This window comes from Rattus norvegicus, chromosome 17 (genome assembly GCF_036323735.1).
Source record: "Rattus norvegicus strain BN/NHsdMcwi chromosome 17, GRCr8, whole genome shotgun sequence".
NCBI classification, from domain to species: domain Eukaryota; kingdom Metazoa; phylum Chordata; class Mammalia; order Rodentia; family Muridae; genus Rattus; species Rattus norvegicus.
Window position 1 is genome coordinate 62,834,496 of NC_086035.1, and position 25,064 is coordinate 62,859,559.

General features: G+C 44.8%; 1 protein-coding gene across 1 annotated transcript in view; it reads left to right on the forward strand.

Moving 5' to 3' along the window:
* The first annotated feature begins 559 nt into the window (after positions 1–559).
* Actn2 (actinin alpha 2) overlaps positions 560–25,064 on the forward strand; it is a 67,277-nt gene continuing 42,772 nt past the window's right edge. The window contains exon 1 of the mRNA NM_001170325.1: positions 560–874. Within this exon, the coding sequence (NP_001163796.1) occupies positions 749–874 (126 nt within the window). The 5' untranslated portion in view covers positions 560–748. The remainder of the gene's footprint in view (positions 875–25,064) is intronic.

Below are 25,064 nucleotides of genomic sequence, written 5' to 3' on the forward strand. Positions count from 1 at the left end.
GAAGGAGGTGAACAGGGAGTGGTGGATAGGCAGACAGAGAACTGAAAATGAGGAAAAGAGAAGAGAAAGACAAATAGAAGAGGAGTGGACAGGAAGAGAAGAATGAGGGGAGGGGAAAGGAGCAGAGGGGAGAGAGAGAGAGAGAGAGAGAGAGAGAGAGAGAGAGAGAGAGAGAGAGAGAGAGAGAGAGATTTTTTAGCTAACTTGTGGAGACACGGAAAACATGACTTTGCAGTGAGTCTTTGGGACCCGCGGGTGCGCTGTGCGAGGTGGGACTAGATCCACAGGTGTCCTTTCCCCAGTTCTCAGCCTTCAGCCCTCCCCACTTCCCTCCGGGTCGCTGTCCGAGGTGCCCCTGGGTCATCCCTGGAAGCCAGCGGATAGCAGAGTAGGTGGAGTCAAGGCAGCCGGACCTGAGCCGGACTATGTAGCCAGCCAACCGCACGTGTTGGAGACCGGGAGTGGGCGGGGTCTGCTGTGTGGGCGGGGCCGGCGGCACGTGACTCTCAGCCGGCTATTAATCCGCGCGGCGCTGCCTGCCAGTGTGTTGGTGCTTCGCCCGAGACTCTGCGCCCAGGCGTGCAGCCCCAGGAACCGCGAGAAGGTCACCACAGCCCGCCGCCTATCCATCCATCCATCCATCCATCCATCCATCCATCCATCCATCCATCCATCCATCCATTTTTCTATCCGTCTGTCCATCCCTCGCGCTGCGCTCGCTCCCCAGTCGCCCCAGCCACCCAGCGCCATGAATCAGATAGAGCCCGGCGTGCAGTACAACTATGTCTACGACGAAGATGAGTACATGATCCAGGAGGAGGAGTGGGACCGCGACCTGCTCCTCGACCCGGCCTGGGAGAAGCAGCAGAGGAAGGTCAGCAGGGTCCCTCACGCGTGTCTGTGTCTGGGTCGCTGTGGGGTGGGGGCGTCTCCGGCTGTGGCCACCAGAAGAGGCCCCCTGGTGGAGGTGCTGTTGTTCTCCCAGCCTCCCACCCCAACCCTCCCCATCAAAAAGGACAGCCCATCCAGAGAAAGGCAGGACACCCGATGTGTGTGTGTGTGAGTGTGTGTGTGTGTGTGTGTGTGTGTGTGTGTGTGTGTGTGTGTGTGTCTAAGTTAACTTAAGTCGGAAAACGAATGATGTTCAAAAGACTCTGTTAGACTAGAATCTGAGAGTCTCGGCTCTCCTTTCGCCCGTGACCTTGGCCTAAAGTTGTTTTGTGACAGGCCCTGCTGTATTCTTTTGCCCGAAGACTTGTCACCTCACTAAGACACAAAATGAAAACGCACTCAATCTCAACTTCCCTAGGTCTGGTCCAAAGAGAATTCGAAAACTATTTATTAAACATGTTAGGCTCCTTAGGGAGGGATGCTGTAGAACCCTAGACATTTACCTACAAAGTAATAATTATTTCACACTCTATTTATAGTTCATTGAGGTAAGCACACAGGGATGAAGGAGACAGCCAGCTCCCAAGAGCTCCCTCCCCATCTTGCTTGGTGCTCTATGGGGCCTAATGGAACATTCCATTATTTCAGGGTTTCTTCTTGATCCTCTTGGCTAAAAAAAATAGGGGGTGCTCACCAGGAGGCTGAGTTCCACCTCTGACTGGGCACAGAGCCTGGGTGGTTAGGCAAGTCAACAGACTAATCCAGCATTTTGACAAAATCCAGTTCCCCAAGCCAGTGCCTCATGCCTTATCTTCTTACTTATTCTGGGCGTGAGCAAGGTGGATTTCCCTTCTAAGAGCCTAGTTTAAAGTGGATACTAAGTGTGAGTGTAAGGAGTTTCCATAGCTGCTCCTGTGAGTGATTGTGTGACATAATAAGTGTATATGCTGGAAATCTATGGTGGTGTTGACGAGAAGGAAAAAGGCTTCCTGCTTGCATTACTTGTCAAATAACCCAGCACTACTTTTATATCTGTATTTCTCTTTTCTTGTTTACTCTCTCTCTTAAATTCTCAGTTCTGTTCCTGCTATTGCTATAAACCTCTGATGATGCTACTTTTCCACCCCCACCTTGCTTCATGAGGTGTCTGTCATCACTACCTTCCTTGGGAACAAGGGATCGAGACTGGTCCATTTAGAAATAGAGTCTAGTTAAAGCGCTTACCAAAAGGGATGCCCCTGGCCCTGAGGGTTATACTTGTGTCATCTGGATGTGTTGGTATGTAACCACTTTGTAAGAAGTTGAAGAGTGGTTTTAATTATAGCAGCGAGTGGCTCATTTCTTTTTATTTTTTCTCAATAAGTTTGATTATGTTTTTCACGGATTAAAAAAGAATTCTGCTTCTATGTTTTTGTTTTGAAGATTGGTCATTTCTTATGAAAAACAAAAACATAGTTTAGGGACAAGATTACCCATCCTTAGAGCTTGAAGGGGCTCGAGACCCCATATGTACAACAATGCCAAGCAACCAGAGCTTCCAGGGACTAAGCCACTACCTAAAGACTATACATGGACTGACCCTGGACTCTGACCTCATAGGTAGCAATGAATATCCTAGTAAGAGCACCAGTGGAAGGGGAAGCCCTGGGTCCTGCTAAGACTGAACCCCCAGTGAACTAGACTGTTGGGGGGAGGGCGGCAATGGGGGGAGGGTTGGGAGGGGAACACCCATAAGGAAGGGGAGGGGGGAGGGAGATGTTTGCCCGGAAACCAAAGAATTATTATTAAGTATTAAATAAATTAAAAAAAAAAGATTACCCATCCTTTTTTAAAGCCAAAGTCCGATTCTAGAAGTTTCTGTTGATTCTAAGAAAATACAAAGAAGGTGTAGACATCCTCGGTTTCTGAGGCCATATCATTATGCTTTGTGACATATTTAGTTTTAAAAAACATATTTACACAATATTTTTGTGTAAAGTGGCATTGTTCTAATTTTTTAGGATTCCTATATGACCAATTATTACAATTATTACCACATGAGATATGTTATTCAAAAGCTGAAATATTAACCGACCCAGTTTTTAAAAAACTGCTGAAAAGTGTAAAACATCATTAATTTTTTCCCTTTAAGATATATTGAGCAGAATGTAGCATCACATGTTCATACTTTCAGCACATAAGAGGCTAAGCCAGGAGGAGGCCAGCCTGGGATACAGCCTGAAAAAAAGGAAAGAAAAATTAATATAGCTTGGTGGTTAGAGATCCCAGGGGAAGCAAAGCCCCAGCTTCCTCAAAACACAGACCTGAACGGATGGGCACACAGCTCTTTCCACTTTTGGTAGAGAACCTGCTGTGGTCAGTGAAATTGTATGGAACTATGAGCTCAGGGCAGCCGGAGCAGTGGCCTCTATATTTGTCCTATGAGCCACTGTTGGAACCAGGAATGGACAAGATGCCATTGTTTCTATTGTGGGCCACCTTCTCTGCACTTGCCATTTCAGTGATATGCCGGGTATGCGATCTGTCAACAGATGTTGGTGGCTCTCGGTGACGTTGGTGGCACGCTAATGGAAGTGGTGCCTAATTATACCCACAGTTCAGAGGCTTGGGACTGTGGTAATCCCTGCCCCCTGGTGTGGAATGCCTTGCTGCAGAAGGCCTCAGGAACAGTAGAGTGCTTTTTTTAAAGGTCACTCAAGAGATGTCGGACTTTGGGTGTGTGTGTGTGTGTGTGTGTGTGTGTGTGTGTGTGTGTGTGTGTGTGTGTGTGTTGGCACCCCCACATTATTTGTGAGGGTGTATTGGGTCCCTGGGGTAGACTCTACATGATCTATAAAGAAGATTGTGTTTTACATTTAACTGCAACTTAAGGAGAGGAGAATAGTTCCTGAAGTATCAGAGATGGAATATTTAAAGTAGTAGTGAAGGCTAGGAGTGTAGCTTAATTGGTAGAGTGTTTGTCTAGCATCCTAGACAAGGTCCTAGGTTCAAAACCCAGTGCTACATAAACTGAGTGTAGTGGATCTATCTATAATCCCAGCACATGGGAGATGGAGAAGTGGGGATCAGAAGCTCAAGGTCATCCTCAGTTGCATGGTGAATTTGAGACCAATCTGGGACGTCTGAGATTTGGTCTCAAAAAACAAAACAGGAAACAGTAAGGTATTAGGTTTGTACCTGGAGTTAGAGAGAAACTTTGCCATACAGAACAGTTTAGGGATTCTCATTTCCAGGGTAAGTTTAGCTGCTTCCCATGGGAGTCTAGAAACAGGCTTCCTCTGGATCAAGGGGTGCACTCAGCCTTAACCCTTCCCTGGGGAAGTCTAGGCAGATGGAAACTTGTCAGAGCAGCGACCCTGAATGTGCAGTGTCCCTGAAACTTTAGGAGGTGAGAGCAGGTCTTTAAAGAGAAGACTTCTCCGCTTCCGTTCCTAAAGGGTCTTTCTCTCTACTCATCAGACTTTTCTTATCTGCAGACGTTCTAGTCTGGCTGCATTCTGGAGATGGACCCGTTCTCCATGAGCTGTCTGTCCTGTCAGCCTGGCCTCCCTGTAACATGTGGCCATGATGTTGGATCAGGCAGCCTGGAATGATAGGTGTGTGGGAGCAGCTGGTTACAGAGTAAGGATTGGACTAAGGTCAGGAGCCTTTGCACTCCCCCTCCTGTGTTCTTCGTGGGCTCAGGCCACTGAAGGGCATGACGTCCAGGCCCTTTTTGTTTGTTTGCAATATTGGGGTTGAAGCTGTGGGTTCACACTCCTAGGCAAGTGCTCTGTCACTGAGCTACATCCCCAGCTGTGATAAACGCTATTGTCTGAAGTTTTCCTCAGAGAGAAAAGGCACCGATTGTTTGGATAAATGAGCAAGCTTGTGGTTTTCACAAATTCAGGAGACCCTGATGGTCCTCAGCTCCGCTTGGTTCTTTCTTTCTGTTGAACTGCAGTTGAGTTCTTATATCTTTCAGACCTCAGTGTGTTTGTTTATGAAACAAAGGCAAAGTTCTTTCATACATCATTAGGTTGTGCCTCAGTCAAGGCCTTAAACTGGGTTAGGGTGAAGGAGCCTTATGTGCCATAGAGTGGTCGTACGTGCTGAAAGCTACTGTCAGCCTTGTAAGGCTGTACTTGTTAATTTTACCGTTGGTCTGGTGGTCAGGAGCACTATGCTTAGACTTGGGAGGAAGAAGGAGGTACAGGAGTCGATCCTTGGTGATTGGGATGTACTATTTTTGATAGTAGTAAATATATACAACGTGTAACTCAGTGGTAGGGCATTTGCTTAGTATGAGCAAAGCTCTAGGTTGCATCCCCTGCACCACACACACACACACACACACACATACATACACATAGAGACATACCTACATACACATACACACACATATATACACATACATATATACATACATACACACATACATACATATATACATATATACATGCATACTCATGTACACATACATACACATATACATACATACACACATATATACATATACATATATGCATACATACATATATATACACATATATATGCCTCCATGCATGTGCACACATGCCCCCTACTCACACAAACACAAACCCAGAAAAAAATATATATATAACCTTATTTTTAACATCTGTTTAAAACTTACCACTATAACTATTTTTAAAAGTTTACATTTATTGTATGTGTACAAGCACATATATACCATGGCTGTGCATACTATGGATGTTAGAGGATAACTGGTGGAGTCAGTTCTCTGCTTTCATGATATAATACTATGGGGATCCAACTCGGTTATCAGGCTTGGAGACAAGAACTTTTACCCACTGAATCATGTCACTGGCCCCGAACTTTAACCATTTTAAGGACACAGTTCAGAGGCGTTCTGTACATACACATGTACTATTAGCTGCCAAACCTTTTTTATCATTTCATCCAGAAACTCTCACTCTTTCTATTCTTCCTATGCTCCTCTTCCCTGGAGTTCTTTTAAAGGTAAGATTTGCATGCACGAGTATTTACAGCATAATAATTGTTTAATATCAAATGTTGGATGCTCATCTAAAGCCTAAGACTTGTAGGAGGTGAACTAAGGAGAATCATTGTGGGTGGAGAAAAGTAAGCAGAGCGTTTACAAAAGGGTAGAAGTTGAACTGGGCTGCACTGAAGTAATTACTGTTAACTGAGTGGAGAGGGGAGAGAAACAGCCCTTTTGAGTAGGGAAACTGTGTGAAGCCCTGTTGCAGGTTTTGGAGGAGAGATAAGGAGGGACAATCAGAGAAATGTAACAGAGTTTTACCCAGCTCTTTAACACTAACAAGGCAGTTTCTCTCCAGTATTTTATGGAGAGCTTCTCCCTTAACCCCTTTGTAGAGCAACAGGGAAGAATTTCAGGGGTAAACATGCAGAGAGGGGATGTAAGCAAGGGGCCACACCAACTTGGTCATTGAAGTCTAGCTGTGTGTTCTTGAGCTTATTGTCTGAGGAAACTCGAAGGCAGATAAGCTTCCAAAGCTGAAGATGCCCAGACAAATGTAGGGAAAAGGTCGGAGAGAGAAAATGTGGTCAAGTGGATAGTAGCAGTCCTCAGATGCCAGGGTGATGTGGACTTCATTCTTTTGATAACTGAGTTTCGGAGGTCTGAACCTCCGAAATGTGGTCAAGTGGATAGTAGCAGTCCTCAGATGCCAGGGTGATGTGGACTTCATTCTTTTGATAACTGAGTTTCGGAGGTCTGAACTAGGAGGAGTCTTGCTTATGCAAATGTACTGCTTTTGGTGCTGATTCAGATTGGGAGGGTCTGAGATGGAAACCTGCTGTGGGGCCATAGGGATATAGAGTGGTGAGGGTTAGAATGGACAAATGGATACATTGTCTTGGAAGGTATCTAATGGATACATTGTCTTGGAAGGTATCTAATAGAGAGACGTGAGGAGGGAGGCTAAAAAGGACCATATAACCACCTGTACAGTGGTAGGCTGTTGGACGAATCTCATTAAGCAGATGTGATCTTTCCAGCAAGTCTTCCTACACTTATGGTGCATGAACAGTTGTGCCCGAAGTGGCTAGCCCCCATGTCTAGGGAGGAGAAATTGTAGTTCTAGATAGCCTAACATGGCCAGAGAACTCTTTGGGAGTGGAAGAATAAAGGAAGAGGTGAGGACAGAATCTTACGTAAGGTTTAGGAAGCTTATGCATCCCACCTAAGGGAACAATTGTTACAATTACATGCTTAGTTTACCTAAGAGGTTCTAAGATGCCCCAAGTCACTGAATTTTGTATTCAAAAAAACATTCATTGGGAATAGGATGTGCCCTGTCCCTTCAGTCAGATTCACCAAGAAACGTGAGCCCAAAATACAGTTTCCTATGCATGTGGGAGGAGGAAGAGAGGTCTTAACTGGGAACCTCAATTAACTCAGCATCAGAGAGCTGTCAGAAAGCCCTGCAGTCGGTTGCTGCAGCTAGGAGACGCCCACGGGAAAAGCGAAGGCTGGAGTGGGCGGGGAGCCACCGTGCTTCGCAGAGGAGTTGGTATGGAATCCGTTGGAGGACAGTCAGAACTCTGCCTCCGTTTCCCTGGGAACGGGACTAGTTCTTCCAGAAAGAAGAGAAAGCAAACGGTGGGGAGGTAAATTTAAATGCTACGATCTGCCGATTTCAAAGAAGGGCGCTGTGCAGTGCAGGAAGGCGCCCTTGTGTGTATTCAGCGTGTGCGGGTGCACATGGGTCTGTGTGTCAGGGGGAGCAGTTGATATTAGGTATCTTCTCAAGTCTCTTTGCACCTCCTTATTTTGAGACAGGGTCTTTCATCAGTGAGAGACCCAAAGTTTACTGATTTAGCTCGATTGCCTGACCAGGGATCCTCTTGTCTCAACCTCCCCACTGGCTTTACAGACACATGCCTCTGCAACTGACATTTTAAATGTCTATGCTGGGCACCTGAACTCAGATCCTCATGTTTAAGCAAGCTGTTTACTGAGTCCTCCTAGAATGTGGTCTTTCTAGAGAAGCCCCAGAAAAGTTTTAGTATAGATGTGAATGAGTGTGTGTGTGTGTGTGTGTGTGTGTGTGTGTGTGTGTGTGTGTGTAGAGAAAGAGAGAATTGAATCCACCATAAACACACACACACACACACACACACACACACGTACACATACACACACTCACACACAGGTCAGGAAGAGGAGGTATTAGCAAGAGTGGGAATCGGATAGAACAAGGCAATAGAGGGTGAGAACGATCAAAATACATAGAGCTGGAGAGAGGACTTAGTGGGTAAAAGTCCTTACTGCTCTTGGAGAGGACCCAGGTTCACATCCCAGAACCCACATGCTGTCTCACAAGCGTCTATAACTCCTGTCCCAGGGGATCCAACAACTTCTGGTCTCTGTGCACTACAGTCAGGTGGTGCATAGAACACTTGTGGCAAAAAAACTTATGCATAAAAATTTTAAAATATTTTAAAATGTTTGTATGTATTTGAAAATGTCATACCAAAACCCATTATTATATATAATCAATATATGCTAATAAAATATGTATTTTATAAAAGAAAACGAAGAGTAGATACAAGTGGTACCATATACATTATGAGATCCTGGGGCCACACTGGTCTTGGTGCATACCATGGCTTAAGCCGTGAAGTTAGCATGACTGAGTTATCGTGATTCATTTGCTTTGCCAAGAGGAAAAATAAATGTGTTCATCATAGTCTGTGCAAATTGCTGTATGCATTGAAAATAGAGTCTCTGTGGTATCCAGTATAGCAGTTTGTGTGCAGGGGGTGGGCAGTGAGGAGGATGTAGCTCGGAACAGACTCTCAGTGATTGTCAAACATGGTTCGGTGGAGGAGCATGAGGTTGATTGGGCAAGTGTGAACAGTTCCGTAGAAAAGGCTGCAGTTCAGTTCTGTGCAGACAGTCGTAACTGAGACCACAGGGGTGTGTACAAACCTCATCTTTGAAAGTCACCAGGAGTTGTCAGACTGGGGAGGTAGAGGCAGGAGGATAGAGCCCAAAGTCACCCTTACCTCCTCACTGCAGTCAAGGCCAATCTGGGCTGCTGTGAGATGCTGTCTCAGAACAGCAACAAAAAGAGTTTTCAAGTGACTTTGTAACCGTGACACAAGATTCGTGTGTGTGTGTGTGTGTGTGTGTGTGTGTGTGTGTGTGTTGGGGGGTGATTTTGTTTTTCTCTTGAGATATTACATATGAATTAGGTGGAACTGATGATTCTGATTTCCCTAAACTGTAAAGTCCTGTGGTTCAACCCCATGAAGCCACTTTACCCATATTGTCAGACTGTATTTAAAGTTCACCACTAGACCACAAAGACAGCCAGGCTGTAGAACTGTGCTGTGACCACTCTACCCTGACCCCTCCGATAGCTTCAGTGTTCATTTCCCAGAGCTAGGGAAGTGTTGGGGGTTTCGGGCGAAGTTAAACTTGTGGGATGTGGATTGAGGAAGGATGAAGGCCAGAGATATGAGTACAGGAGTTGTCCATATACAGACAGGTGGAGACCAGGGTGGGGGAACAGGGGAGGCAGTAGAATGAACTAAGAATAGAGGACTCTGGCGGTGAGGGGACAGCAACTGAGTGCAGAAGCTGTGCTTTCTGGGCGAAAACACGCATGGATTCCACAGCTTGGGTCTATGTGAATTTGTCAGGCTGCCTTTGATTTTCCCTTCTAGAGAAATTGCACCTGGATCTTTGGTACCCTGGGATGGGATTGGTCTTAATTCATAAGACAACTTACACTTTCAAAGCAAGCTAAAGTTGTGAGGGATTGATTGTTTGAGGCTCTACACCCCAGTGTGTGACACAACCCTTTCTGCCCTGAGAATAGGTAGGCTTTAGTGAGGGTGATGTCATTAAAATTTGTGAGGATTACTGAAGAAAATAGAATTTTGTTTTATCTTAGCATACCAGGTGTAGAATTAAACTTCAACATCAATTTTTATGTATATCTGTATCTATCTATCTATCTATCTATCTATCTATCTATCTATCTATCTATCGAGAGATATAGATATATTTGAGGCTGAGTTTTAGCATGTAGACTGTGGCAACCTTGAACACTTGCTTCTTTTTGCTCAGTTTTCCAAGTGTTGGAATTACAGGCATGTGCCACAACTTCAAACCCCCTATTTCGTCATTTAAAAAAAATTAAGGAGATGGATTGTCCTTATATAGGTATTTTATTTTAAGATTAAAAAAAAACACAACTATTTTATATATTGGATAATTTCAGTCACAAAAAATGGTAAATGACAGAATTTCGTCAGCTCAGAGATCCACTTGCAGAGAAATTATATATATGAATTACACGTAACATATGCATATATGTGCATATTTGAATATATATTTGAAAACAAACACGATGGACCAGCAAGATGGCTCCGTGGGAAAGCACTTCCCACTTAGAGTAACAACTTGAGTTTGATTCCTCAAAGGAGTAATAGGAGAGAGACAGCTCCCAAAAGTTGTACTCTGACTCCCACATGTACACATACCTGCACATAAATATACAAACGTCATTTTAAAATGACAGAATAGAGATGTTGGAAAGGTTCAAGCTGTGGGCTTGCATTTTGCACACCGATCTTCTGCTCTGCTATTTCAGTTTTATGAAACATGAGGTGATTTTGTTGAATACTTTGGCCGCGTAGCTTAGATTTTTGGAGAAGGACTTTTCCCTTTCTTTTAATATGACAGTAATCCCCAAGTTGAAAACAAAACCCAAGCAGACAGTAAAAGTGATACTTTAACGTATGGGTTTTTCCTTTCTTTTTGCCAGTGGGTTTTTTAAAAGGCGTGTGTGGGAAGGATTTTGGCACATCTTTCCTGCTACCCTAAAGCCTTCACCATATGAAGAGGGAGAGCAACTGTTATGAGAACTTCTAGACACTGTCTTAACCACGTATAAATCACCACTCGATTTCACGAAAACCGTGCCAGGCACACGCTTTCTCTTCAGGTTTCAGTCAGAGATGTTGAGGTGCCTGCTGACCGGTTGCTGAAGGTAGTGAAATGGGGGCTGGCCCTGAAGATGGCTCAAGAGGATGAAGGTGCTTGCCACCAAGCTTGACAACTTGAGTTTGACTCCTGAGGGTTGTCCTCTGACTTCCAGAGCTGAATTGTGGTTTGAGTACAGCCATATGCACATGAAATTATCAATGTTGACTCCTAAAACTGCAGGGTGTGTGTGTGTGTGTGTGTGTGTGTGTGTGTGTGTGTGTGTGTGTGTGTGTGTGTGTGTGTGTGTGTGTAGAGAAAGAGAGAATTGAATCCAGTCAGGTAAGCTCTCTACCAACTGAGCTGTGCCTTCAGCCCCCACCCCACTCCCACTTTTAATTCTCCCCTCTCAGCCTCAAGCGTCAGGTTAAAGACTGATGCCACCATGCCTGGCTTCTAACTCAGTGAGATCTGCTTTGCTACCGTTATCTGTTGTCAAGGCCCTTGATCTTGATACAGAACTACCAGGTGGAGTTGCCTTTCTCAGGGAAGCAAAGTGTGGTGTATTCAAAGCCAAGGGGTAAGGTTGGAGCTGTCCTCCCACACAGGTCTGTCTTCTGCAGGAACACATTTTAAAGTCAGCTCTCCCTGGAAATCCAGCCTAAAGTACCGGAAAGGGATCATACAGAGAATCACATTATGTTTAAATAAATCTTTCCCTCATTTGTCTGACTTCTCGTTAATGAAAATTTTTCAAAAGTGTGCAGAAACAGAGAGGATAAAATGCATCCATCTCTCTCATCATGGGGGAAGAGCCAAGTTTCACAAATAGACTATCTGGTTTTAAAAGGGAAGCAGATATTTATGGTTATAAATACTTTCTAAGAAAACAATTGTATGTTAGGAAATGGACACTGGTGGCTTATCCAATATTTACTGTTCATTTTATTTTTACTTTTCAGTACTGGGAATTGAACCAAGAGCTTCACTCACTGAGCTGTATCCACAACCCCCTCTTTACATCATATTTTTAACACAGTGTCTCCAATAAATTGTCCAAACTAGTCTGGGCTCACTCTACCTCAGGTTGGCCTTGAACTCATGACTCTCCTGCCTCAGCTTCCTTAGTAGATGAAAGAACAGGCGTGTGCCATTCATTCGGCCCTGCTGCTTTCTCCTGGTTTGGGCATCCTCCCTCCTCCTGAAGATCCTATATTGCCAAAGGGCTTCCTCTGTTCTCTGTCTCTATCCCTAAATTATAATTTCTTATGCTTTTTTTTTTCATGGAAAAAGAGAAGGTTCCTAAGACCTAGCTGTATGGGATAACCAATATTTTGTTTTATTTTTTAAAATTATTTTATATGTATAGCTGCTTTGCCTATATGCACACTTGTGTGCCATGTGGGTATCTGGACCAAGGAGGCCGGAGGAGGGAGTTGGATCCTGTTGAACTGGAGTAGTAGACCATTAGAAACTACCTGTGTATGCTGGGAACTGAACCTGGGTCTTCTACAGGAGCAGCCAGTATTCTTACCAGCTGTGCACCTCCCCTCCTGGTACCCGCTCACTCAGAAATGGGCACCCTTACTACTTTTTGGTCACCACGTTGTATGCTGTGTATCTGGTTTCATAAGTGTTTACTCTCATACTTTAGATTATTTGATATTAATCTGTGGGCATTAAAGATGCTTACTTTGAATATTTGAAGAGCTAAAAGTTAAATATTACTTAAATATGTGAACCAGGAGGTTAGAGAGAAGACTCGGTGGTTAAGCACACCTGGCTGTTCTTTCTGAGGACCTGAGTTCAATTCTGAGTACCCATTTTGGGTGGCTTTCAATCATCTGTAACCCCAGCTCAAGGGGAACAGATGCTGTCTCTGTCTTTTGGCCTCCTTAGATAACTGAACACATCTCACACACACACATACACACACACACACGCACGCATGCACAAATAGATAAATTTTTAGATATCTAAATCAACAGCAAAGTCAGACATCTTGCTTTGTTTTTCTTTTCTTTTTTTTAAGATTTTTTTTTTATTTATATGAGTATACTGTAGCTGTATTCAGACACACCAGAAGAGGGCATCGGATCCCATTACAGATGGTTGTGAGCCACCATGTGGTTGCTGGGAATTGAACTCAGGACCTCTGGAAGAGCAGTCAGTGCTCTTAACCACTGAGCCATCTCTCCAGCCCTTGCTTTGTTTTTCTAATAGTTCAATACTTTTCTCAGAATTACAGGAATTTATTTCTAAGTTTGGATGCTTGAAAATTTACAGACAAATGGGGATAAGTATATTTACTGTGTTCTAAAATCATGTGTAAGGAGGCATTTCCCCTTAATTCCCTAATGAGACACAGGTTGGGTGTCTCTGAGTCCTTTAAGGACTTGGTCACGAAGCAGGAAAAAGCCTGTCAGAGATGCCTGGTGTGTGACAGTGGCCTCTATTGCTAGAGCTGGCATCTGGTAACTGGATCTGCAGGATTCCAGAGGATTTATATTCCCAAGGCCTTCATCTAGGCCTTGTGGTTCATGCCTGTAGGATCAGGGGCTCAAGGTCATCCTGAGCTACTCATAAAGTCCAAGGCCAGCCTGGGCTGCATTAAGACTCAAAAGAAAGAGAAAAGTTATGCTTAGAAAGCTAAGGTTTCTGGATTCTAACTAATCTGGGAATATCAAAGACTAGCACAGTAAAATGAATTAGCATAATTACAGATAAACAAGGAAGGGAAAATTGCTAATCTAGGCTAACGAACCTTATGTCATTTTGCGGTTGGAATTAAAGCTCAGTTGGTAGATTGGCCAACTGTACATGAAGGCCTGGGTTTGATCTTCACCTCTCATAAAACCAAGCCTGGTGGTATACACTGCAGTCCAGCACCCTGGGAGGAGAAGAAAGAGGGTTAGGGATCGGGTCACCCTCTCAGCTATACAGGGAATTTAAGGCCAGCCTAGATATGAAAGACCCTCAGAATTTTTGGGTTTCCTGACTGCATTTTTTTCTCCCTTCCATTTATGGTGCTGACTTTGAACCAGCTCAGGGCCCAATATACCCAAGGCAAGTGCAATACCACTAAGCTACATTCCAGCACTCCGAGTTACTTTATTCTCTTTTTAACTTTTGAAATTTACTTCATATTTGCATGTATGTGGACACTCATGCCCTGTGGAGGTCAGAAGACAGTTTGCAGGGGTTGGTTCTCTTCACCGTGTGAATGTTAAGGACTGAACTCAGGTCAATAGGCTTGGGGTAAGCATCTTTACCCACTGAGCCCAGGAACTTCCTGGCCCTCCAAGTTAGTTTTCTAAGATGTTTCAAGGATCGCATAAGTGATAGGTGTTCATTTTTAAATCAAAGGTAAGAGAACGTTAAAAGGCACACATCAGAGGAAAGCTGAAAACATTCGTCTCAGAGACTACTGTGAGCAGTGGTGTAGAAGGATGCGCTCACCTGCTTTAGACTGCAATGTGGAATTGTCTGAAATGGCTAAAACCATGAAAACTTCATTCTGCACTTACATGAGCATTGCTAGGAAACTTTCTTTAAAATTAAAATACAAAATATTTGATGTGTATGGGTGGGTGTTTTTCCTACATGTAGTCCTGTGCCGGGTTGTCCAGCTGGTGCTTGTGCAGACCAGAAGTACTCATCAAGGTCATCTGAAGAACTCATCAAGGTCATCTGAAGCTAGAGCTACAGACCGTTTTGAGACGCTGTTGTTGTGAGTGTTGGGAATTGAACCCAGGTCGCTTAGAAGAGTAGTCAGTGCTCTTAATCTCCAAGCCATCCCTCCATCCCTTAGGAGACCTTCTTAATGAAGAAATCCCAGCCTGGCTACCTGCTGTGCGGTGGAGTCAGCAGGATGCTGGAAATGCCCAACTTCCTTGTGTTTTTGCCATATGGCAAGTGTCCCTCCATCTGTGAGGAAAGCTGTGTCTGTACCTGCCTGAGGTCTGGGGCAGCAATGCAGACAGTATGGTGTATTCCAGAAAGCCGCTTCCTCCCAAATGAGTGCTTTCATCGCTTTGTGTAGGCAGCCACTTATTTGGGTCCCCCAAAATAGTAACAGTATGGTGAACTTGAATTAAAGAATATTTATTTTGTTGTCTGTGTGGTGCAAGCTGTTTCCCAAGTTGCTGGATGGACTGGAGGGGGTGTCGTGGTGGGGGGAACATCAATGTGCCTTTCTTTAAGCTTCACATTCACCCTCAGGAAGAGCAAAGTACAGTAAACTGAGCAACAGTTGGGCAGGCCCTGCCGGGGAGAGCTTGTCATGCGCGTGCGCGGTTCCCTGGCAAACAAGTTATTTTGGGAAGCGTAACTCAGGATTGATCAGATGGAGCCGTAATATGGCTGCTTACCAGTAAGTCTTTGGAGGAATTCTCCACCCATCTCATGCCAGAGTGGGCAGGCAGGTGCGACCCCACGGAACACCAAACTGAGTCGGGATCCCGGCCTAACACAACACTAACGCCTGTGTGACCAGGCTCCAGTCGCTTTCTTGTGATCCTCAAGGCTAACTCCACACCCCCAGCCCCTTAGTCTTTTACAGAGAAAAGGAATTAGACTTTCACTGTGAAGATGCTTGGCTTTGCTTAGTTTACCCTATGTTCCAAGCCTTAAGATAGTTGGGGATGAATACACAGCTCTTGTCTTCACTGTTGGGTTCGACAGTTAAAAGGAATGGCTTCCCCAAGATCAGCTGTGACCCTTCTTTAGAATAGAGAGTACATAGGGCTGGAGAGTGGCCCAGAGACAGAATACTTTACTTTACCTAGGTACTTCAGGGTCCTGGGTTCTGACCTCAGCACTGAAAAAGATCACTGGAGTCATAGAAGAGTATATATATATATATATATATATATATATATATATATATATATATGTGTGTGTGTGTGTGTGTGTGTGTGTGTGTGTGTGTATTCATTGAGAGTGTGTGTGTGTGTGTGTGTGTGTACGCGCACTTGCAAGCAGGTGCAGTCGTACCAGGGCATGCATATGGAGGTCAGATGATAACTTTCAGGAGTCTGTTCTTTTCCTTCTACCCTGTGGGGTCGGGGGGTCAAACTCAGGTTGTCAGGCTTGGTGGCCCCTTTATCTGCTGAGCTGTCACCAGCCTCTGATCTTCTTTGTTTTTTGTTTTTCCTTTCTAATTGAATTTTTGTTTTGAAGCCAAGTATGACAGCACACAAGCAGGAAGATGGATCTCTGTGAGTCCCAGGCCAGTGAGGGCTTCATACTGAGGTCCTGGCTGCTCTTCCAGAGGACCCAGGTTTAGCTCCCAGCACCCACTTAGTGGCTCACAACTGTATCTAACTCCCTCTTCTGACCTCCATGAACACAGGACACATATAAGATGGACAGACATACAGGCAGGCAAAACACTCATATCTGTAAAATAAGAATAAGAAGTTTAAAAGTTTGAGAACTTTAAGGGCATTCCTTGAGTGAGCTTGCCTTGTGAGCCAGCCTCACGACTCTTGGCGTCGGTGTTACGTTCTTACTAGATAGCTTAACTCCAGGGTGAGGATGACAGGTAGGGATGAGTAGTATTGGCTGCAAAGGTTCTTGGGGATCCTCCTGAGCAGGGAGGAGATTGACAAATGGAAACTGCTTGGCCTCACGTTGAGGGGAGGTCTTTGTGAGGCAGAGATGGTGAGACAGAGAGAAATGCTAAGTAAGCCAGCCTAAAGCCGTGCATATGGAGCTCAGTATCAGAGGGAACGTGGGCACAGGGACAGCTTTCATTCATTTCTGCCCTCACTCTATAGCTAGAAAGCACTGAGGAGCCCAGGCTAGCCCAGAAATCACTGTGTAGTCCAGCCTCAGCCTTGAACTCTTGCTTGTCCTGCCTTTGTCCCTTATTTTAGGATGTCAGGCATGCACCACCATCCCTGGCCATGTTGTCTTTTGAGGGAAAGTTTGACATGGGAAAAAAGGATGTAGAAAATCATAATTTAGGACAGTTATTGGCTTTGTGGGACAGAGGAGGGGTACATTCATCTAAGATCAGCAAGTAATAGATGACTTGCTCCTGTATTAATTGCTATTTACCTCGACCAAAATCAATCAAGTTTAAGTTGGGGAAGCAGATCATTGGGTAAGAGCACTTGATGTGCAAGCATGAGGACCCAAGTTCAAATCCCCTGCACCCATATAAAAGCTGGGTATGACTGCACACCTATAACCCCAGGAATGTGTAGGGGCGATGAGAAGATTTCTGGGGCTTGCTGGCTGTCAGCCTAGCTCCAAGTTTGGTGAAAGACCCTGTCTGAAAGGAAGAGAAAGATGGACTGGAACACCCAACATTCTCCTCTGACAGGCAATCATCTACACACACAGTAACCGGACGTATATCCATCTCATATATTTAAAATTAGGGTTCAAGGGGTAAAGAGCACTTGTTGCTCTTGCAGAGGACCAAGGTCCAAGTTCAGTTCCCATCATCCATGCCGGTTGGCTCTCACCGCCTGTCATTCTAGTTTCGCATGTGTACATCCTCCCACAGACATACATACAATTAAATAATAAAATAAATCTTAAAGAAGGATTATACTTTAGACTGGAGTAGTGAGTGTTTAGCCTGCGTCTGCACATCTTTACAAGGAAGACTCTATTAATAAAGACAATTCTTAGATAAAACCATATAAGGGAATCCATGTTAAAGATGTTCACTAGCCTTGAGCTAGTGGCAGTCCCCTGCTTCAGCCTCTTAAGTTCTTTAATTACAGGTGTGAGTCACCATGACCAGCTTAGACAGGCAAGTTCTCATTGTTGTCATGGCTGTGACTGCAGACCGCCGATGAGCACACATCACCTTGGAGCCCAGGTCTCTCCCCGTGGAACTCGACCTTGTCAGCCAGTTCCCACCTCTGTGTGCCATAGCTAGAATTTCTTTCATCCTTTCTGGAGGGTATTTTATTATTTCACTTATGTAAGTATGTGTTTGTATGTGTTGAAGGTGGGTTGGTAAGGGGTGTGTGTGTGTGTGTGTGTGTGTGTGTGTGTGTGTGTGTGTGTGTGTGTGAAGGCCAGACATCATGTCTTCTCTATGGCTCTCCATCATAATCTGTGAGGCAGAGTCTTTCTGACCTGAGCTCACCATTTATTTATTTATTTATTTATTTATTTTTTGCTGGCTGGCCAGTGAGCCCCTAGAGGTGGGTGCTGGGGATCTGAGCTCAGGTCCTCGTGCTTTAGCCATTGAACTGTCTCCCTATTCCCCTTTTCTGGATGTTTTGAACAAGATTCCTGTGTCTCAGAGAGGTCATTCCTCAAACCCTCATTCATCCGGATAAATTCAGCTCTGTTGAAAATGGGAGAAACATTATCTCCTGCTACACAACTTTTTGGCACTTGCATTTCTGAATTTTTGAGCAGCCTGTGGGCTAGACAGAAGGCAGGGTTGTGAGTCTGGCAGTTGAAGCCTCAAGTTCTCAGTTCAGAATTTCTGATTAAGGCGAGGTCTGGATAAGGCTGTCTTTCTAAGTGCTTGGGGAGCCATGGTTAGCCTACCCACTTGATGAGCCATGAGTGGATTCTATTTTTACAGATCCCCTCCAGTGGATAGCCTGTTATTTTTGTGCTCTCTCTCTCTCTCTCTCTCTCTCTCTCTCTCTCTCTCTCTCTCTCTCCCCCCCCCCCGTCATCTCCCCCCCGTCATCTCCCCCTCCCCCTCCTCCTTCCCCTCCCCCTCTCCTTCTCTCCTCTCTCTCAGCTTACATATTCTTTCTCAATGTCTGTGAATTCTGCAGTTAAGCTTGGCATAAATGTCTTTTAAATGTAGAACTTGTACCAGTACATGGTCTTATCATTCTTTAAATTCAAACAAACAGCTTGATTACACCTTGAAAGTTTGCCCAGTAAGACCATATTCAACAACAAATTTTCAGGCATGGTGGTAACTCATGCCTGTGATCCTAGCAATGCCAAGCTGGAGCAGGAGGACTGCTAATTTGAGGCCAGCCTGGGGTACAGAGTGAAACCTTGTCTCAAAGAGAGAGCATAGGCTGGGGTAAATCTCCGATGGTTACAGTGCTTGTTTGCATGCAGGAGGCCTTGGGATTTACTTTAATCCCAACACTCACTTGGGAGGTGGAGGCAAGAGGACTGGGAGTTTGGTTGGGAATTTGAGACCAGCCTGAGACCTTGTCACTAACAAACCCCAGACAAGAAATGGTTGTGGCCTGCCACCACACCCCAGCGACTGCTCCAACTGAGATCAGTGAGTCCTGCTTTTCTTCATTGTTGGTTTCACCAGCATCTCCTGAGTGTTTTTGAATGAAGATGGCAGGCTTCTAGAAGCCCTTGAGACATTTGTCAGTATTCATGACCCGAAGACTTAGGGGTCCCGAGGCTTTAGATAGAAGGCAGTACTGAGTGCTGTCAGGTAGGATGTGCTGGAGCGAGTCTACAGAGACCTTCTCCTGCCCCTTCCACAGCATCTTTGAGTCACTACATTGGAACCATTTGCTATCCTTGAGCCTCAGTTAAAAGCAGCCATGTTTGCTAATGAAATTCCAATGTACTCATGGCCGAGATTGTGGAAGTGGGAACTCTAAAGTAAGCGGGACAGGCTCTGCTCCTCTGGGTGATGTGAGGAAAGCAGCATGGGAGTGTATCCAGTGCATTACAATGGTGTCCTGGTTTAAATGTAGCTTTATTTAGTTTTCCCTTAGCAATAAGTTTCTTTTAAAAAACACACACACACACACACACACACACACACACACACACACACACACACAAAGAAAGATTCCTCTTATTAGCAAAACTGATGCGCTAAATATTTTTTAATCAGATGAAGTTGAAAAACAAAACCCAAAATATAATAACAGTGCTGCCTGTTCTCTCCATAAATCTAGAAGAGATGATGACTTGGCACCTCTCTAGATTCTTGGAGCAGAGACCTCGGATCCCTGACTAGCAACCTCTGATGAGCTGTGCTGAGCGCCAGTGCGTTTATCTTTAGATATCAGAGCTGGGATATCTCCCGGGCTCAGGCAGTCTTAAATCACAGCTAGGGGTTGTTTCTCTGAGACACCTTTCCCTACCCCAGCAAGAGTCTAAAGTGGCTTGATTCATATTCGTTCGTTCGTTCGTTCATTCATTCATTCATTCATTCATTCATTCATTCATTTCTTCACTCAGATATTCATCCAAACATACATTCATTCTCTCCTTCCCTCCCTCCTCTCCTTTCTTCCCTTCCTCCTCTTTCTCTCCCCGACTTCCTTTCCTCCTTCTCTTTCTTTTATAAGACAGGGTCTCACTGTAACTTAGGCCCACCAGGAATTTGCTCGGTAGTCAGGGGTGGCTGACCTGTGCTTCCCCATGCCACAGTGTCTAACAGGATCTTGGAGATTACGCAGAGATTTGTGGGCAGAGAATTAAACAACTCCTTACTATATAGCGAGATGCCTGGCTGTATAAATTATGAGACCATCGAGGTTCTGAGTGGACTTCAAGGCACCTGGTAATTGATAGTAACTGGCTTGCAGGGTCCTTAGGGTTAATGTTCCTGATACATCCTTTGCTTTAATTTACCTATTTTCACCCCAGGGATGGAACCCAGGACCCCGTGCATACTAAACTAAACTAAAGAGGCAGCCTCCCACTAAGCTGTATCCTGCTTTGGTGACGTTTTAAGATTCTATGATCAGTTGGAAAGTGTACAGCCTTGAAGTCATGGTCCTTTTTTTTCCCAGTTGGATGACTGTTGAGTCTCATGGTTAATGTTTTGTCACTATTGTGAGTGCCATCTGGGTCCAGAGACTTCCTGAATGAAATACAGGCCAGAAAAACACTTTCCTTCATATTTTCCAAGATGGTGGAATGTCTGGATATGTAATTTTTTTTTTGAGAGAGAGACAGAGGCAGAGACAGAGACTCTCTCTCTCTGTGTAGTCTTGGCTATCCTGGAACTTGCCATTAGAGCAAGCAGGCCTTGAACTCGAAGAGATCCCCACCTCACCTCTGCCTCCCAAATGCTGGAATTAAAGATATATACCACCACAACCAGCTGGATATTTAAGTTTAAGGCCACTCAGCTTCTTGGTGTGTGTGTGTGTGTGTGTGTGTGTGTGTGTGTGTGTGTTGCTACACTTCTGTGCATGCATGTGTCTGGAGGTCAGGGTCAATCTCAGATGTCTCTTCAGCAGCTATATGGTTGCACTGTTGGCTTCTAATGTGGCTTCCCAGGTCTGCAATTGGCTGGGGTTAGCACTATAGCATTCATATGGACCACACGGTGTCACTCTCTGTGTGGTGTTTGCCCGATCAAGGTTTTTCTATCACAGAGTCAGGAAGGGTCATCGAGAGGCAGGCCCTTCCCCTTGTAGCAGCCTCATGGATGAGTGGCGGGGGTTTCCACCTTCAGAGGGCTAGGCCATCTACTTCTGAAGGGACAGAATGACCCTTATCGATGGCAGTGCTAAACAAACATATCCTTTTAAGAGTGAGCTCTGCCCTCCCACTTCTACCTGTGCAAAAGGTAGAACTTCACTGAACACACGGGCAGCTCTCGAGAACCTTTCCTTCTGCAGTATTGATCAAGAGCCAGGAAGCTGATCAGAAGGAATCTTGGCAAATTTATGAAGTAGAAAAGAAGACACTATTAAAGCAGTCTTTATAAATAGAAAGGTAAATGGAGCATTTAAAAATCAGCTTAACAAAATTGTGTTTTTAATATAAATGTCTTAAAATACTTTTTCTCTTTTTTTGGTTAGACTGTGTTCAGAATCAACCTGCCAGGTAGCACGCCCACTCCTGTATTTCTTCTCCTGATAACCATTTGAACTGTTTCATAATGCTGCTCATGGCAGTGACTGTATCTGTTTTATAGCTGGAAACCACCACCATGTGAAGGACAAATAATTGCACAGTGTCACAGTTAGAAATAGAATGTGAGTTCCAAACCATGGCTTCAGGCTGGATCTGGCTTCCTGCCCCATCCTCTCTGCTCCTTTTTGGGAAATTTTGGCCGTCCCACCTGAAGGTTTCAGGCCAGGGCAAGTGTCAGGGCACATGTAGAAGACACAGTGTATGCTTTTTATCACCCCCAACCCCCACAGGACAGATGAGCACAAGTAACCTCAGGTACTTGCATGCTTTCATGGTTCCTGACCACGCCCCTCTGCACCATGCTCTCTTATCACTGGTAGATTCATAAGCCCTCCCTTCCCTTGCCCATCGCATTCAGAAAAACCCTAAGGAGTTTCTTTCCATTTTAGAGGTCATGTCTGAAATGTGTATTATATGTAGTATAATGTATGTATGTAGTGCATATGAATATAGATAGCAGTATAGTTCTCATTATTGTTAGAAAAGCTGGGCAAAGAAATAGAAAATAAGTGCATTAGTATGTTGTCACAATTTTTTGTGTGGAGATTAGGGAAGGGGTGGTGATGGTTGAATTCAGAGTGACCAAGCCAGGCCCGGTGGCACAGACCTATACTCCCAACTGCTTAGAAGTCTGAGGCAGGAGAATTATATGTCTAAGACTTGTCTGAGAGCTACAGAGTGAATCTTTCAAGTTTGGGTAACTCAGACTCTTCTGCTCTGTTTTTACTGAAGAGGCTCAGTGGTAGAGCACCTGCCTGGTGATCCTACATTCAGGCTCAAGGAACACAGTAAAATGGGGTGAGAGTGGGCATTGAATGAAACAGACTCTTGCTAGAACCATGATTACTTTTCGGATTCTCATCTGGGCTCCCATCTCTTAAGATACACACACCAAGGAGAAATGATAAAAATTACACACACACACACACACACACACACACACACACACACACACACACGCACGAAAACAAAACAAAACAAAACCATTAAGAGATGACTCAGTGGTTAAGAACACTGGCTGTTCTTCAAAGGACCCGAGTTCAAATCTCAACCATGTGTAGCTCACAAACATCTGTCACTCAAGTTCCAGGGGGTCTCGCACCCTTCTCTGGCCTCAGTGGGCACAAGGCATGTACATGGTACATAGATATATACCTGCAGGCAAAACATTTATTTGCACAAAATCTAAAAAATGTAAATCACAGATGCAACTACTTTTGCTTAAGAATTCCTCATGGAAATAAATTGTTATGAGTGAATAGAACATAAATAGGTAAAATTAACTGAAAAATGAAACCAAGGACCAAACAGCAGTTGAATGGCACAGGTTCCTCAGTTCAGAGCTAAGTTATGCTCATCATTAAGTAACCACATTGTTCTGTGTTATAATCTCACTGTGGGGAAAGCAGTGGACTCAAGTCCTTTGTGAAAGACGGACTGTCCTTTCCTGCTTTTAAATGAACCGTCCTCTCACCTGTGCTCCTGGAAAACCTCTCAGCTCATCACTGGTTGCCATGTCTCAAGATCTGAGGAGCATTTTCCCCCTTGAGCCTCTGGGTGGAGTCCAGCTTCTGGGTGGAGTCGGTAGAAGTAAAGACCAAGGTGGTCTAAGCATCCTGCAGTCTTACCAGATGAAAGCGAGTGACTGACAAGTTACCAGAACAGGGCTGGAATCTTGGTCCAACAACTGGACAACTTGGTCTGCTGCTTCCTGGGCTTAGAGAATTCCCATCTGAGTCCAGGGATGACCACCACTGGAAGGAGAAGCCAGCTTGTGCCAATAGACTGCTCATAAAGCACCTGGAGGGGTTGTGGTTCTTTGTTCTAGAAAAGGATTCTGTATTTCCTGCAATTGCCTAAGGACCATACCTAGCATCTCTTTGCTGTGAAAAACACCTGACAGACACCCAGACTCTACTATAGTCATCAGAGCAGCGAAGGCCTGACAACGAGAGCAGTTCTATCTGCATCGGCAGGAACCAGAAGGTGGCTGGTCACATTATAGCTATTCAGGAGGCACGGGAGGATGCTGGCCTTCAGCCTGCCTTCTCCTTTTCCCCCTTTCTTCCTATTGTTTTTATTAAGTTTGGGGCTCTAACCCATGGGATGGTGTCCCTCGCAGTCAGGGCGTATCTTTCTTCCTCCCTGTCCCTCACCAGCATGCCTAGCAGTGCAGATCCTAGGTGATTCCAAACCCAGTCAAGTTGATTAATCTTCACACCTACAGAGGCAGTGTCTGCGCTCTTTTATTTCTGGAACTTCAACCTTAGTTTCTTTGGAGCTGATAGAGATTAGACTTGCTTGTCTATCCTTTCTGGGAAATAGATGGTTTGGGGTTTCTCCTCGTGGGTGACTGAATTCTTGTTTCGCTTTGTTTTGTTTTAATAGTGTGTGTGTGTGTGTGTGTATGTGTGTGTGTGTGTGTGTGTGTGTGTGTGTGTAAGTTACAGGACAACCTTTAGGAGTCAGTTTTCTCCTTCCACCATAGGCTTAGCTACTGCTTTTGTTCCCTGGACCATCTCCCCAAACCCTCCTTCCAACAGGTTTTTATATCTACCTCATACCCTTTTTTGACTCTGGGCCTTGGTATGTAGCACAGACTGACCTTGTATTTATGGTCCTCCTGCCTCAACCTCACAAGTGACTGGGATTACATTCACATGCCACCGTGCTTAGCTAAGTGCCCCTTTCTGGGTTGTGTAAAATGCTCGGATTTACCACTAGGTGCAGAGGAAAGGGAATAGCGAGGTAGAAGAGGGTTTGAGCTGCAGGGAAGATGGAGGAGGATCTCAGATTGGCCCGGCAGCTTCGGGGTGGGGAACTTCAGCGTCTTTTCAGACAGGGCATCTGGATAGCGAATCTAGTCCTCAGGTGCCTCCTGAAGATGGTCTTACCTCCGTGGCTATTTGAGTTCTCCAGGGTTCCACTCCCATGGGCCTTTATTATATATGTTGCTGTAAATTAATATATATCACTAAGTGAGAATGCGTACAAAAAAAGCTTCAGAAGGTTGTAGAGCTTTGTTGCTGTCCTGTGGGTCCTAAGGATCCAAACACTTTCCCCAGAAGCCTCTGTGATGGGAAAGACATAGAAACAGTGTTTCTCATCTGTGACAATGAAAACCGTGAACAGAATGACAGTTAAACATCTAAGAAACCTGTAATTCTACTTCATTATACATTATTCAGCAGCCTTTTCCTAGCAACTACCCCGGAGCCCTTTGAGCCCCCTTTCCATGGTCCCCAGTCACTCCCTTCCCTTGGTGCTTGGAACTCAGTAAAGATAGGTGTTGCTTCTGGGGCTACGCCCTGCCAAACACACTGGTTGCTTAGATTACACTCGTTCTCTGGACTCGCACAACGGAGTAGTATATGAGATA